At 38.7% G+C, this 17,835-nt stretch overlaps 1 protein-coding gene across 1 annotated transcript; it reads left to right on the forward strand.

Moving 5' to 3' along the window:
* The first annotated feature begins 8,966 nt into the window (after positions 1 to 8,966).
* LOC121782166 (probable LRR receptor-like serine/threonine-protein kinase At4g36180) lies at positions 8,967 to 12,801 on the forward strand. Its single transcript, XM_042179894.1, has one exon. The coding sequence runs from the start codon at positions 9,172 to 9,174 to the stop codon at positions 12,565 to 12,567; it is 3,396 nt and encodes a 1,131-aa protein (XP_042035828.1). The 5' UTR covers positions 8,967 to 9,171; the 3' UTR covers positions 12,568 to 12,801.
* The last annotated feature ends 5,034 nt before the right edge of the window (positions 12,802 to 17,835 follow it).

A 17,835-nucleotide genomic window follows, 5' to 3' on the forward strand; every position in this document is an offset into this window, starting at 1 on the left:
TATACGCGCTTTGTTCGTCATTTTCATTCGCACCACTTGTTTTAACGAGTACTCTCTCTATCTTAATTTCTGTTCAAGATCAACAACGCAAAATGAGTAATGCTGGTGGTAGTAGTGGTGGTAGCGGAGGGGATGCTGAGGAGTACGAACGTCGAATGGCCGAGGCGTTGGACGCCTATACGACCAACGCGATAAACCAATGGATGGAAAGGACCTTGCAGCCGGCGATACCTCGACCTCCCCCAGTGGTCCACCGCCGCAGTGTGATTGATCGGGATCACGTAGCTGTACATCAGCGCCTATACGAAGACTACTTCGCACAGGAGCCTCGGTTCAACGCCAACATTTTCAGGCGTCGTTTTAGGATGACCAGGAACCTGTTTATGCGTATTGTTAACGCTTTGGAGTCTCGATATCTGTATTTCCGCTTTAGACACGATGCGTCTGGCAGACCCGGCCACACACCTATTCAAAAGTGCACTGCGGCAATCCGGCAGTTGGCCTACGGAGGCGCGGCAGACATGTGGGACGAGTATCTCCACATCGGTGAGACGACTGCCTTGCAATGTCTGAAGAATTTCTGTCTGGGAGTGATAGAAGTATTCGGTGATCAGTATCTGCGAAAGCCTACCTCCGAAGACTGCCAAGATCTGTTGCGGATGCACGGGAGTCAGCATGGGTTCCCGGGTATGTTAGGCAGCATAGATTGTATGCATTGGGACTGGAAGAACTGTCCCGCAGCCTGGAAGGGGTTCTACACGTCCGGCTACAAGGGAAAGAATCTCACGATGATCCTGGAGGCCGTAGCTGATTACCGGCTTTGGATTTGGCACGCGTATTTTGGGATAGCTGGTTCGAACAACGACCTCAACGTCCTCAACTCGTCGCCACTTTTCAACGAGCAGTGTCAGGGCGTCGGTCCGACCATCAGTTTTGTCGCCAACGGCAACCAACATGATATGGGCTATTACTTGGCGGATGGGATATACCCTAGGTGGCCCGTTTTTGTGAAGACGATCCGATGCCCAGGAGATGCGAAGAAGGCCTACTTTGCGGCACGACAGGAGTCGGCGCGCAAGGACGTGGAGCGCGCATTTGGTGTGCTCCAGTCTCGATGGGCGGCAATTAAGGGTCCAACGCGTTTGTGGGATATCCAATGCATTGCTGATATCATGTACGCATGTATTATCATGCACAACATGATTGTCGAAGATGAAGGTGTCGAACTGACCAATTGGGTCAACGACGATAATGAAGCCGGTCCAAGCCACGGCGTGGCCGCCCCCAACGTACGGAGTGGGGTACCTCACGATGAAGCCGGCCTCTTACAAGCACACGCCGACATGCGCCAAACGGCGGCTCATATTCGACTCCAAAATGATTTAATTGAAGAGTTATGGGCACGGAGGATTGACCGCCGTTAGTTTTTTTTAATTATGTAATTTTTTTAATTAATGTACTTTTTATATTTTATTAATATTAGTGAATTTTCTCGTTTTTGTGGCGTAAATTTAATTCCGTATATTGTGAGATTATTAATTATTTCATTTTGTATATATTTGTTAATAGTGATGTGGATAGTATTATTAATGTTTCCCGTATATGTCTCGTAAATTAAATTCCGTATATTGTGTGATTGTTAATTATGTCATTTTATATAATTGTTATTAGTGATGTGGCTATTGATGTGGCTGGGCTATTTATGATGTGGATAGGCTATGACTGGGCTATTTATGATGTGGCAGGAGGATTTTTAGTGCTGATGATGTGGCAGTGGCTAGGCTATGGCTGGGCTATTGCTGGGCTATTCCTATTGTGGATGGCCTTAATAACACCACTACTACATTTTGTTTTTTAAATAGAGGTATTGATGGCTAATATTAGTATAAGAAGTTTAGATATTTATTTTTTTACCATGAATATTAAATTTAACTTATAATATTATGAATTTAAATAGTTGTTAATTTTTTTTTACCAGAACACAATGTTATGTTAAACTTGCCATAGCATAGTAGCAATATAGTCGGATTGTGTTGATGAAAAAAATCAACAAACTACTTAAGTTCTGTGTGCTAAGTTTAAAGTTTGAGGCAAAAATTAAATTTGTGGAAAGTTTCGTAATTTTAGGTGCTAATACTTTTAAATATTACCCCTGTCCTACAAATAGAGATTTTAGGTTGATATAAATTTTAGTGCAATATGTAAAATATGAAATAAAAAGGCAAACATAGAGGAAAATATCTTATAGTATTTTTAATCGTTTACACTTATCTCAAACCTATGTAGTGATTTTTACTCTAACAATTTACACTATTTGAAAAAAAATTAAAATATTCTCTATTCACTAACTTTTTTATATTCACGATATTTGTAAAAAAAATGGTTTAAGTATATTATTGTGTAAATCCCAAAATAGACATTTATTTGTAAAAAACTCAAAATGGGATGATTTTAAGATACCATTGGAATTATTTTTTTTTACTCTAATGATGCAAAATTTTCAAAATTATTTTTAATGGATGGAACAAAATTAAAGAAATTGGACTATTTAAACTTTTTAATGTATGGACCAAAAAAAAATAGGAGTTCATGAATCTTTCTTACAACTTTTTTATGCTTTAGTTATTTAATTTCTATTTCAATTTCTTAGTTCAATAAATTCATGATAAATTATTTTATTTAGATAGTACTATCAGATATTCAAGTTGCATACTCAAATTGTGTGAAAATTATTTTATGCTTTAGTTATGTATGCTCTGAAAGCCCATCGTAGTTGTTTGGTTTGTAGGTCAAGTGTGTGAAAATAATTAAAATATGACTAAATTACCTCTAACTTGGTTTATGAATGAAAAAATCCAAACCCCTCAGAGGAAATCAAGCGAATGCATTAGCCAAGAAATCACAACACAATTCAGCTAATCATCTAAACAAATAGCACTATCCAATAGCTTCCCAAATACTAAACGACGATGAATCCCCAAATCATAGCCCTCCTACTCTGCACCATGTTCCTCTCACACTCACATCCGCCGCTACTCCCCGCCCGGTGCCATCTCCTCGTCATGTATTCTAGCTTCTCCACTTCAACGAAGGACTGTAATTTCCAAAACGACGATGTTGATTCCGTCAACTGGAGAAATGACCCGCAAAAATGGAGGGAGAAACGAGCAACCCTTATACCTGCCTTCCTCCCTGATAGAGTTACCCTCCACACATAAGTAGTAGTATATGTGAGTGTGAAGATTCGAAGATTGTTTTCAAGCCAACCAAATGATAGATAGAGATGGTGAATTGTGCATTTTCAGTCTATTTTATGGCTACCACCCACGCCCTCAGTGTGAGGAGAGTTGGAGGTGAGAATGATAAGAATTTTCATTTTTTTAATACTGTAATTTAATCAAACTTACACTAATATCTGAAAATTAAATATTTAAATTAAACTTTAAATCACAGATATTTCAAAATATTAAAATTAAAATAGTATTATTATTTCACAGTCCGAAGAAAGTATAATTGAACTTACAATGTTTCAATAATTTCATACTCCATAACTGAAATACTCTCCATCCATGTTCCATTAAAAATGAAATGTTTCCTAAAATGGAAATATATATATCTCTATTTTTTCCATCTCTCTTTCTTAACTCACAAAATAATACTACATAAAAACTCGTGCCGATTACCAAATATTGCATACTCCCCCGTCCCATTCAAGATGACCACATTACCTTTTTTATTTGTCGCAATTAAGATGGCCACTTTCCAATTTTGGAAATAAACTTCTCTCTCATCTCTCCTCATTAATATATTTCAACTACTACCTTCTTCCCACTTAAGATAACACGTTTTCCTTTTTAGTTTGTCACAAAGATGACACATTTCCTTTTTTGGAAACTTTCTCTCTCCAATTAAATACATTAACCAACAACTCCTAAAATCTCGTGCCGGCTAAGAAATGTGTTATCTTAGAGCATCCACTACACGTCCCGCGCGCGGCTCGCGTTCCGTCCCGGAGAGACGGTTCCGCCGCGGGACGCGTTGCAACGTTCGTCCCGTCCCGTAGCCCGTCCTCAATCCGTCCCGTAGCCCGTAGCCGCGAGACAAGGGACGCGTCGTCTCGTCACGCGCCCGGGCGACGTGTCGCGCCCCCGATGCATGCGTGACGCCCACTCGCTGGCCCGCGAGTGGGCGTCGTCACGGATGACGCAATAATTCGTTTTTTTTAATTCGAATTTTAATAAAAAAAAATTTATTTTTCAAACGGTAATGTTACCGTTAATTTTTTTATTTTCTTTTTTTTTATTATTATTTTTATTTATTTACTCTATAAATAATCCTATTTCATACTCATTTCACACACAAACACACATCTATTCCTCTTAAATCCTCTCTATAACCACTCCAATTTCATCTTAAATCAACTTAAATAAATGGATCCTTTTGAGCAAATGTGTCAACTAATGGAACAATCACTTGAAGAAGATCGACGCCGAGAGGCGGAGGAAGCCACACCGCCTCCACGTTGCTCCCAGACATACATCCATCGCAACCCGGAGGAAGCCGCCGCAAGGTTAGTACGCGACTACTTCTGTGATAACCCTATTTGGGGAGAAACCTACTTCCGTCGCCTTTTCCGCATGAGTAAACCGCTATTTCTCCACATCGCGAATACTTTGGCGGCCCGAGAAGAGTTCTTCCGAGAAGGGGTTCGACGTGGTCGGGCGTCCCAGCCACACGACGCTGCAGAAATGTACTGCAGCAATCCGTCAGCTTGCGACTGGACAAACGGCCGACATGTTCGACGAATACCTCCACATCAGAGACACCACTGGGCGCATGTGCTTGCTCAAATTCTGCAAAGGCGTTCGGGCAGCCTTTACCGACGAATTTCTTCGGAGGACAAGCACAACCGATTGTCAGTTCCTCCTCGACCTGCACGAACAAGTGCACGGATTCCCCGGGATGCTTGGCAGTGTCAATTGCATGCACTGAAAATGGAAGAATTGTCCGGTGACTTGGAGGGGGTCCTACACGAGCGGCCACAAAGGCACCCACCCAACCATTGTACTCGAGGCCGTTGCCGACTACCGGCTTTGGATCTGGCACGCCTACTTCGGGGTCTCTGGCTCGAACAACGACATAAACGTGCTCCACCAGTCCGACCTCTTTACCGAAGTTTTGGATGGTAAAGCGCCGGCCATCAACTTCATCGCCAACAACCGGCTGTATAAAATGGGGTACTATCTAGCCGACGACATCTACCCGAAGTGGCCGACCTTCGTGAAGACGTGCAACAGGCCTGCGAACCCAAAGCAAGCTCTTTTTACGCAGAAGCAGGAGGCTGCTCGCAAGGATGTGGAGAGGGCGTTCGGGGTTCTCCAAGCGCGCTTCAACATCATCAAAGCCCCAGCTCGTTCGTGGTTCATGGAGAGCATGGTCGACATCATGTATACGTGCATAATCTTGCACAACATGATTGTCCAAGACGAAGGACCCGATGTGGTAAATTGGTTCGACCCCGAATCTCCCGGAAGCTCAACCGCAAGTAGTTCGCCGCGAAGTGGAGCGCATCCGTCAATACAAGAACGGTTGTCTATTCGGGCAAGGACACGCGACTCTAGCGCCCACACCCAACTCCAAGAGGATCTAATTGAGCACATTTGGGAAAACTTTGGCGGAGAAAATTAAATTATGTCATTTTTATTTTTTTAGGATTTTAATTATGTCCATTTTCTATTTTTTTTGAATTTTAATGTTGTTTTAATTTTAATAAAGTGTGTTTGTTTTAATTGAATTGGGTTGGAAAAAAAATAAAAATGAAATTTAATGAAACGCTCCGTCCCTTAGTTAAGGGATGGAGGAATAAAGTATAGTGGAGCCCTCAAATAGTAGTTTAAGGGACGGTGGGGGGACAGCGCGATGCTCTAGCCGGGATGGAGGGAGTACTTTTTTTCTCGCTACTTTACATTTTCTAAAAGAAAAATGTTTTGGAGACATAATGTCTAAGACATAATGTGGTTAAAGTAGTCATTTTAGATTGTTTTATATTTTTATTTAAATAAATGTTTTGTACATATACCATACTACCCTTGTGCATATAAAAACATTTTTTTATATTTAAGAATTACTACTTGCTTAGGAAAATTGTGTGTATTTATATGGATGGCTTGATTTAAGCAAATTATACTCAAATTGTATGAATTGTATTAAATACTCCAATGATGCTAAGTCACGATTTTTAAAAAAATATAATTTTAAATAATGAATTTAAAACTTTATTTAAATAATACATTATAAAATTATATTTTTTAAATTCTAAACTTATAGGTACTAAATAGATTTAACACTCAATCTTAATTTTATCATTACAAAACATTATTGAATCTATAATTTATATGTATAAAATTAATAAATCAATTTAATTGCTTGAGTTCTTAGAGCATCAAAATTAAGATTTGAAATTTATACATGTTTTAATTTATTAATGGACAAAATGTTAGGGAACAACAATTTAAATTTGTATACTAGAATTAAATTGTTAGATAGTGTCAAAATAATTTAATTAAGTAATAATTTTTATAGCTAAAATAATTTAGCTATAGAAATTTAATAGTCATATTTCACAATTAAAAATTTTCATTTTTCATGCACAACCCTTTCTTTCATGAGATCATAACAAGTAAAAAATTAAGTATCTATACATACATCTATTTACTACTAGTATTTTAAAATTTAGAATTTTAAACATTATTAATAACAAAAAAAAATAACTGGACGTGAATGACTATTACTATTTCGTTGGACGATAACACTAAGAAACTAAGTATATATGCATGTAGTCATTTTTATGATTCAGAATTTAAATAATAATTTAATACTAATAAAATAATTTGATGAGAATGACTATTACTATTTCGTTATACTAGTCTTTTACAATATAGAACTTTAACGATTATTTAATGGATGCGAATGAATATTCCTATTTCGCTGGGTAATAACACTAAGAAATTTAGTATATATACACATGTAGTCGTTTTATGACTTCAAAGTTTAATAATTACTAATAACACAATTTGATGCAAATGACTATTATCATTTCACTAGATGATAACAAGTAGAAATTAAGTATATAACATATTTATACTACTACTATTTTAAAATTTAGAATTTACACCTTATTTATAGAAAAAAAATAATTGTATGTGAATGACTATTATTATTTCGTTGGACGACAACACTAAGAAATTAAGTATGTATATGCATGTAATCATTTTTACGATTCAGAATTTTAATAATTATTTAATACTAATAAAATAATTTGATGAGAATGACTATTACTATTTCGATGGATGATAACAATTAGAAATTAAGTGCATATACACATGTAATTATTTTTATGACTTAGAATTTTAATAATTATTTAATACTAATAAAATAATTTGATGCGAATGACGATTACTATTTCGTTGGACGATAACACTAAGAAATTAAGTATGTATATGCATGTAGTCATTTTAATGACTTAGAATTTTAAAAATTATTTAATATTACTAATAAAATAATTTGATGAGAATGACGATTACTATTTCGTTGGACGATAACACTAACAAATTAAGTATGTATATGCATGTAGTCATTTTTATGACTTAGAATTTTAACAGTTATTTAATATTACTAATAAAATAATTTGATGAGAATGACTATTACTATTTCGTTGGACGATAACACTAAGAAACTAAGTATGTATATGCATGTAGTCATTTTTATGACTTAGAATTTTAACAATTATTTAATACTAATAAAATAATTTGATGCAAATGACTATTACTACTATTTAGTTGGACGATAACACTAAGAAATTGAGTATCTATATGCATGTACTCATTTTTATGACTTTAAATTTTAATAATTATTTAATACTACTAATAACATAATTTGTTGTGAGTACTATTACCGTTTCGTTGGATGATAACACTTAGAAATTAAGTATATATATACATGTAGCCGTTTTTATGACTTATAATTTTAATAATTTTTTAATACTAATAAATAATTTTTTAAAAAATACAAGAATTTTTAATTTTTGAAACGTTATAAAGTTAATTTTCTAAGCATAATTTTATAGAGTCGAAGTCTAACTAGTAGTTGTCAATCAAAATATAAAAAAAATATTACATGTGATAAAAGCTAAGAAAATTAATACAAAAATACAAAAGATAACGCAAACAAATGATTCGTCATAATAACTACTACTATTATTTAATCATACAATTCAAATTTGAATAAGAAATTTAACAAAAAAATAATAAAACCGGCTGTGAAAGTATAACATAAAAAAAAGAAAATAGCTCATAATTAAATTATCAACTGATTAGATAAAATTTATTTGTAAAAATAATAATATATGAAGTTATCAAATTATTTTATTATTAAATAGTAATAATTTAGTATGTATTTTGATAATTAATACTATAGTAACTAATTTATAATCTAAATTCATGATTTTTAAATAAATAATATAGTATAAAATTAACATGAAAAAATGATATGTAAACATATAAAAGTTTCGAGGTTTATCTCTAATCATATCAATAAATATGCATTTAGATAAAGATATTTAATTTGATTTAATATTCCTTAAATAAATTTGTATCCATTTAATATGATATTGGGTAAATTAGTCATAATAAAAAATATATCTATGTCAAAATGTCATAAGGGTATTATGGTTTGAGACATTATGTCTCTAAATCACTGCCCTTTCTAAAATATCTAAATGTCACTCAAGAATACTACATGGGTGACGGTGTGATTACCTAATCGAATTTATTTCCGAACTCAAGTATTTTCTACGTAAAAATTAGAATACTGCCAAAACACAATTAGTGCGTGCGCGGCGTTGGTGTAATAATAAGAAGTGGATAAATAAAGTGCAAAAAGTCATTCCTCATATCACTCCCTTTCTCCTCTATTTTTTTGAATCCCCTTTTTCTGCGTAGACTGAACTCACTCACTCTCACAGTCTCGTTCACTCGAGAGGGGGACAAAAAACATTACTCCTACATTACACCTCTCTCCTTCTCTCTCCGGCGGCCGCTGCCTCAAAATACATGGCGTTAACTGCTAACATACATTCCTGACATCCAACCTCTCCCTCCTCCACCACCTCCAATGCCTACGCCTACTCTTTCACTCCTCGCCGTTGCGCTCTGCGCCTTCCTAACGGCTACCTTAACACGCGCCGGCCTCGTCTCTGAGATCCAAGCCTTACTCTCCTTCAAGTCCAATCTCCACGATCCACGTGGCGCATTGGCCAATTGGAACGCCTCCACCCCCTCCGCCCCCTGCGATTGGCGTGGCATTCGATGCTCCTCCGCCACCGCCGTCGTCGAGCTCCGCCTCCCGCGCCTCCACCTCTCCGGCAGCCTCACCCCCCGCCTCTCCAACCTCGCACACCTCCAAACACTCAGCCTCCACTCCAACAATCTCAACGGCTCCCTCCCCCCCGCCCTCTCCCGCTGCTCCCTCCTCCGCGCCCTCTACTTGCAGCAAAATTCCCTCTCCGGCGACTTCCCCCCTGAATTCTTCACCAACCTCACTCACCTCGGCGTTTTGAATCTCTCACAGAATCTCTTCTCCGGCCAAATCTCCGACCAAATTCCGGCGAGTATGCTCGTGCTGGACCTCTCCTCCAACTCCTTCTCCGGTCCAATTCCGTCCAATTTCTCCGCCGCTCACCACCTCCAGATCATCAATTTGTCACACAACCGCTTCTCCGGCGAGATACCAGCAACCATTGGCGCGCTGCAGAGCCTCCAGTATCTCTGGATCGACGCCAATTACGTCTACGGAACAATTCCCTCGGCGATATCGAACTGCTCGTCGCTCATCCACATCAGCGCCGGCGATAATATGATTTCCGGCGTGGTTCCGGCCACGATTGGCGCGCTTCAGAATCTCCAGGTCATCTCGCTGCCCCGTAATCGCCTAACCGGCGTCGTTTCGCAGTCATTGCTTTGCAACGTTTCGGTATCGAACGCCGCCATTCGGATTGTGAATTTGAGTTTTAATTTGCTCACGGGCGTTGGGAATAACGATGGAAAAGATTGCCACAGTGTTCTCCAAGTTTTAGATCTTCACGAGAATCAGATAGCTGGAACATTTCCTGGTCTTCTAATGAATTTCTCTACGTTAACGTCGATTGATGTTTCTGGAAATTCGATCTCCGGGCTTTTGCCGGAAAATCTTGGGGATTTGGTGAATTTGGAGGAGTTTCGAGTTGGGAACAACTCATTAACTGGCGGAGTTCCTGAGAGTGTGGCCAAATGTGGGGTTCTTAAAGTGCTTGATCTTGGGAAAAATCGTTTTTCGGGTTCAATACCCGAGTTTTTGGGGGGAATGAGGAGCTTAACGACGTTGATTCTCGGTGGGAATGCGTTTACTGGCGTGGTTCCCTCGAGCATAGGCAGTCTTGAGACTTTACAGGTTTTGGACTTGAGTGATAATGTGTTGAGTGGGACTGTACCTGTAGAGTTGATGAGCCTTGTCAATTTGACTATCCTGAATTTGAGCTTTAACAGATTTTCCAGTCAGGTGTTTATGAATATTGGGGAAATGAAAGGATTAGAAGTTCTGAATATGAGTGGTTGTGAGCTTTTAGGAGTGATCCCTTCTAGCATTGGGAATCTCTTGAAGCTCACGTCTCTCGATTTGAGCAAGCAAAACTTGTCGGGGGAGTTGCCGTTTGAGCTTTTCGGGTCACCAAGGCTGCAAGTTGTGGCTTTGGAGGAGAATTCATTCTCTGGAAATGTGCCTGAAGGTTTCAGCAGCTTGTCTAGTTTGGAGAAACTTAATCTTTCAGGGAATGCTTTCTCTGGCGAGATTCCGGCCAGTTATGGATTTCTTGGATCATTGAGTGCTCTTTCACTGTCTGGTAATCGAGTAAGTGGTGCGATTCCGGTGGAGTTGAGCAACTGTACTGATCTTGAAGTGTTAGAGCTGAGAGGGAATGGTCTTACTGGCCAAATTCCTGCTGATTTCTCAAGGTTGTCTCATTTACAGAGGCTTGACTTGGGCCGGAATAACTTAACTGGCGCGATCCCAGCAAGCATTTCCAACTGCTCTTCTTTGGAAGTTTTGTTGCTGGATTCGAATCAAGTCTCAGGCGGCCTTCCCGCGGCGTTGTCCAAGTTAACGATACTAAAAGAATTGGATGTCTCCTCGAATAATCTGACTGGTGTTGTTCCTGCAAGCCTTTCCAACATATCTTCTTTGCAGAGATTGAATTTGTCTGCCAATGGTTTTGAGGGTGAGATTCCGCCTGCTTTGGCTGCGCGGTTCAGTGATCCTTCCGTGTATGCTATGAACAAGGATTTATGCGGGGAGCCACTGGGGAGGAAGTGCAAAAGGGAGATCGAGCGCAAGAGGAGGAAGTTGATTCTTTCCATTGTTGTGATTTCAGTTGGGAGTTTGATGCTTCTACTGTGTTGCTGTGGGTATTTGTACGGTCTTCTTAGGTGGCGGAAGAAGCTGCGAGCCGGGGCAGAAGGGGTGAAGAAACAAAGCCCCAGCCCCGGCTCGGGGGCCCGTGGATGTGAGGAGTATGGGCAGCCAAAGCTTATTATGTTCAACAACATGATTACATATGCAGAAACTGTGGAAGCAACAAGGCAGTATGATGAGGAAAATGTGTTGAGCAGAGGAAAATATGGGCTACTGTTTAAGGCCACCTATGCTGATGGTATGGTGCTTGCAATCCGCCGCCTCCCCGACACATCAATCGACGAGAGCACATTCCGAAAGGAGGCCGAGTCTCTTGGCAAAGTTAAGCATCGCAACCTGACTGTCGTCCGTGGCTACTATGCTGGGCAGCCTCCTGACATGCGGTTTCTTGTGTACGACTACATGCCTAATGGAAATCTCGCGACGCTGCTTCAGGAGGCGTCGCACCAGGAAGGCCACGTCCTGAACTGGCCAATGCGCCACCTGATCGCGCTAGGCATAGCTCGCGGCCTAGCGTTCTTGCACTCAGCCTCAATCATCCATGGCGACGTAAAGCCACAGAATGTTCTCTTTGATGCTGATTTCGAAGCCCATCTCTCAGATTTCGGGTTGGATAAAGTGACGATCGCTACCTCATCAGCTGAGGCTTCTACGTCCGCCAGCCCCGTTGGAACTCTCGGCTATGTAGCACCGGAAGCTACATTGACAGGGAAGCCGTCTAAAGAAGCGGATGTGTACAGTTTCGGGATCGTGGTGCTGGAGATTCTAACTGGGAAGAAGCCTGTGATGTTCACAGAGGATGAGGACATTGTGAAATGGGTGAAGAGGCAGCTGCAAAGGGGCCAAATTTCTGAACTGCTCGAGCCCGGCTTGGTGGAGCTCGACCCGGAGTCAACGGAGTGGGAAGAGTTCTTGCTGGGGGTCAAGGTTGGGTTGCTCTGCACAATGCCAGACCCTCTCGAAAGGCCTTCGATGAACGATGTCGTTTTCATGCTCGAAGGCTGCCGGTTAGGCCCCGAAATTCCCTCCTCTGCTGATCCGACGTCTCTGCCTTCGCCCAGCTGAAAAGATCATCTAGAACTCATTTATTGTTGTATGTTTGATTTGTTTTTCATCTATTTTTACATTTTTTTTATGTCAATTTTCAAGCTTGTTGTAGAATGGCAAGAATATACTTGCACTAGATTATGAAGCTTATTCATGTGTCTTGTTATTTCTAGTCAAGAAATGCACAGTTATTGTAGTACCTCAATTTATTTTAGCATTGCATGTGTATATGCAGAGGAGTCTTCTTTTTTTTTTGCGAAGTGCAATTATGAATAAAGGTGGGCGTGAGTGATTCTGAAACGTGCAGGAAAAGGGGGCAGAAAGAATCGTGTTATGTTGCAGTTCGTGAATAGTACTCACAGTGAATATAATATTAATTTTTAATAGAATAGAATAGGGTTTGATAAAGATGATGTGTATAATTTCGAAGAAAGTAGCCGTTAGGTTAGGGTATGGAAATGTGGAAGTTAGGACAGATTTTATCGGAAAAGGGGAAATCGTACCGTTTCAGCTGGGGTCGCGAGCTGGTTGGCTGTTCGTTGTGGCCTCTTTGTCCATTTTCATGAATCTACTATTCTCCTTCGCAATTCTTTTACTACGGTAAATCCTACTACAATCTACAATGACGGCACAAGTTTTAAGAAATGTGGATGGGAAAAAGCTAGTGGAATATGAGTCTTATTTGTATATATTAGTTTTAAATGAAATATGAGGAGAATGAGTTAGTAGAATTTGAGACCCTATTATCATTTAGGCCATTAGCAATGGGGCGCCCTAAGGCGCGCCACGTCATCAGTTTTATCCTCCTACCCTCCCACCTGCAATGGAGCGCCCTAAGGCGTGCCATATATGTCATTAATTTAAATGTTATATTATTGTTTTGTTAATTAATGTAAATGTTTTAAAAAATGTAATGGAAACTAAATTAAAAAACACAACGATTAACTAAAAACCGGCGAAGATTGCATTCATTAAACAAAAGTTACACATTTTGAGTTGGCTAAAATCTACGCAATTCCCAACTTCCGGCGCAGCTCATCGATCAACCCCCGGAGATATTCGGCTTCGACGGGGTCCGTACACTTCTGGAGCATTTTGTGCGTCTGCAACAATGTCCTCGCCATCGAGACTGTTGTCAACTTCTCGTACGTGGCGGTCGACGGGTGCGAGGTCGAGAGCGGGACCTCGATCGGCGATGGGTCGGCGGCGGTCGAGGATGATGTCGCCACCGCCTTCCCCTTGGCCTTCGCAGCCTTGACGCCTATGGGACGCAAGTAGGACATCGGTGTGCCGGAACTCTCAATGTCCTCGTACGGCCGGTTGAGGTCCACCGGACGAGTTCCGCTTTCGCCGCTCGTATAACCACCAGCTTCGGTGTTCTTCGTCCTCTTTGACGCCCCGGTGTGCAGAATCCCGCCTTGGAACTTCTGCTTGTCCCTCAAGAGCGCCCAAATGTCCTCGTGCCTGAACTCGCCGTACAAGGACTGGTAAGACAACAACGCTTTGGAGCGCACGTCGCTCAAGCTCTCGCCGATCCCCTGGCCCTCGCGCACTTCTCGTACTCCAACGAGAATAGGTTGATTTGCTTTTTCAACTGGTCTCAGTGCTTGCGTAGCAGCTCCCGTTGCCGCTTGTACGCGCTCGGCGGCTTCGCCGCATTATAGCGCTCGACGATGCGCTCCCAGTACATCTGCTGCCTCTGGTTGTTCGCGAATATCGGGTCCTCCGATATGTCTACCCAACACCTCGCCAATATGAGGGATTCATCCGGCTGGTAGTTCGTACGGCCGGGGGCGTACTCTTCACAATTTCCCGAAGGTGGCAACTTATGCGCGCGGTGCCGGGCCCGCTTCTTTTTGGCGGCGGTGGCGGCGCGGCGGGAGGGGGCGAAGGGTCGGTTTGGAGACGGCTCCATGTCATCCAAACCGTACGATTCCGTGCTGAATTCGGGATCGTACTGCGTGTTGTCGTCGAACGGTCGATATTCATCCGGTTCTGTACCCGGGCAATGAGCCTCCCCAAACATCGGACTCTTGGGACTTGAATCCATTTCGTAGTAATAATAAAAATTCGAGTTTCGAGAGTGAAATCGTGAATTGAAACGTTAGAAATGAAGGTGGGTATGGGTATTTATACAAAAAATTGAAAACGCGTGCCATCGTCCGCCGATCCTGCATTGGGGCGCCCGATGGCGCGGACGATGGCCTATCGTCCGCGTCATCGTCCGGCGATCCCACAATGGCGCGGACGATGGCGCGGACGATAGGCCATCGTCCGCGACATAGGGCGTGCCCTATGGATCGGCCGCGGACGAAGGGGACGGACGATGGCGGGCACCCACAATGGAGACATCGTCGGCGCCCGAGGACAATGGACGCCATAGGGTGTGTCATCGGGCGCCCCATTGCGGGTGCCCTTATAGTAAAAGTGAACTAGGACTCGTATTCGCAGACTGAAGGAGGAGTAGTAGAATGCTATTCCCTAATTTGATGATAATTGAGTCAATTTTTTCAAGTTTTTCATGGACTAAATTTGAGGTTTTTCAGTTGAATCTGGGAAGTACTACTAACGTAGCGTATGATCTTTATATAATAAATAATATAGTAATTTTACTTTTCAAAGTCTATTTCCTGAATTTCTTTGATCAAGTAATGTTGACTGATTTAGGAGTTTGCAAATGCTGTTTTCAAATGACACTAGTCCACAATACAAGGTCAAGTTTGTCCGAGCGCAAGTTTAAAAAAATATAAAGAGTATAGTTTGAAAAGGTTTAAAAAATATAAAGAGTATAGTTTGAAAAGGTTAGTGGAAGATGAGTCTTATGTTTTATACTATAATTTTATAGTGAAATGTGAGTAAAATAAAGTTAATGGAATGTGGGATTGCATTATCAAAAGTAACATAAAAGCAAATGAGACATTTATTAGTGAACGTACGAAAATGACAAGATGAGACGATTATTGGTGGACGGATGAAGTATAATTAGTGAAATAAATTATAATCATTTCTTTCCATTAAATATAAAACATTTGTTTTTTGATATGGAATTTTATATACTCCTTTCGTCCCAACTAAGTCGAGTCAAAAAAATTTGTGCACGGAGATTAACAAATTGTGTTAAAAAAGATGAATAAAATATGAAAGATAAAGAGTATGTAAAGTATGTGATGAAATAATGTAAAAGTGATTGGATGTTTTGTTTTTTGTCAAAAAAGAAAATGATTCAATTTAGTTGAGATATCCTAAAACAGAATACACCTCAACTTAATTGAGATGAAGAGAGTAGTTTTGTTGGTAAATACATCACACATTTATGTAGATATTGTTGGCATTTGTATAGCGATATCCATTTCAACATAATTAATTATAAATGATAACCGTGACATAGGGGTGTGTTATAATGCTATTTTTTTTAAATTTCTAATTTGTTAACTCATCAACGCAATGTATAAAAAATGTCACGATCACGTTAAAAAGTCAATACAATTTTGTGTTGACATTTTAATACACTGTATATACAATGTCAACACACTGTATTAAAATATCAACTAAGTTAATGTTGACATTTCAATATCATCGTGTTAACATTTTTGATACACTGTATTGATGAGTTAACAGAGCTAGCAACTTAAGAAAGTTAGCAACGAATCACACTCTCCGTGACATATTTGTTGAGACTATAATTAAAAAATAAATTAAATAGCCCTTCAAAAATAATTTATTGCAGAAATAAAATATTTAACAGATACTCCACATTAACATCTCATCTATGGAAGTGTACGAAATTTTTTTCTAAACTTCATTCCTGCTTCTTAAGCAAGGCAAAGAAGTTGCATATCCATGGAATATTTTGAAATAATTCCGATGTATAAAGTCAGTTCAAAATTTTCTATCACTCACTCTTCGCATATGATCACATTATTGCATATGTTCTTTTCTTTTCACAAGGAATGAGCGCCTACAACTACCAAAGTTTTAAATGAACACGATATTATGTCAAATTTAATCAAATCAATACACCAATTTTGTACCGTCATATAATCAACAACTTTATATCTATTAATTGAAAAACATGCAGAATGTCATCACCTATGTGTTGGGGTGAGAAAAATACCCAAATATCAAAATTTGAATATTTGATCTGAAACCAAACCAAAATAAAAAATTTAGTTTGGGGTGTTTCAGATTTTAGTTCGATTCAGTTCGATTCGGATTTATAAAATAAAAAAAATAAATATTGAATTTATTTTTAATATTCCAGATATAATAATATTATAACTAAAACATTTTCTATTTGAGTTGTTTATACTTATAAATGATATATATAGTTATTATGAAGATTATAATTGTTTAACTATGTTAATTAGTTGACACGATGAATACTTTTTTATTTTTTATAAATTAAATTTTGATTTTTAGATTTTTGGTTTTTGGATATATATGTAATTTTGGTTTTTTTATTTTTATAGTTTGGATATTTGAAATTTCTTGATATATTTGTGCAATTTTGATTTTTTTTAAATTTGGATCAGTAATATTTTTTTTTGGTTCGATTTTATATTTTATAAAATTTTAGCTTTTATATTCGATTCGATTTGAATAAAAAAAACCGAAAACGCTAGCCCCTATGGGCCTTATCTATGTGTTGTTATCCTATAAGTTACGTACTAGATAATATGCACATTGCAATATGAATACACATAGCCATAGGGGTGTGATCAATTGCTAACTCACCCCTTAGTTGCTAACAACAACTAATTTAAGATCGTAGGAATTAAGAGATCTAATGGTCTATAATTTGTCATGTATAATTTCGTTTTGAGTCACAATGTCAATATAGTATATTAAAGATATCAACACAATACATTGAATGTGTCAACACAGTTTAATATTGACATTGTACACATATTAGGTTGATATATTATGTTATATATGTTGACATTAGCTGTTTGACGAAAAATATGAAAATTTAGGATTTTTTTTAGATTTTGGCATCGGAACATATGCATGTAAGATCTCGTTGGAATTCTTATAAAATTATCTTTAATTTGATATATGTTGTATGAAAAAATAATTTAAATGAAATAGTTATACTCATTTAAATTTTTGAGATATTTTTTAAAAGTTAGTTATAACTAACTTTTTCTTAATTGGTATTAATATCCCTGCAATTTTTTGCAGAGAAATGATTTATAGGCATAATGTCTATGCCATAATGGGGATAAAACAATCATTTTAAATTGTTTTATGTTTTTATTTAAATATATATTTTGTACATATACCATA

This window comes from Salvia splendens, chromosome 20, assembly GCF_004379255.2.
Source record: "Salvia splendens isolate huo1 chromosome 20, SspV2, whole genome shotgun sequence".
In the NCBI taxonomy this organism is placed as follows: domain Eukaryota; kingdom Viridiplantae; phylum Streptophyta; class Magnoliopsida; order Lamiales; family Lamiaceae; genus Salvia; species Salvia splendens.

Coding starts and splice junctions, on each gene's coding strand:
- LOC121782166 (XM_042179894.1), top strand. CDS start 9,172: ATGCCTACGCCTACTCTTTCACTCCTCGCCGTTGCGCTCTGCGCCTTC.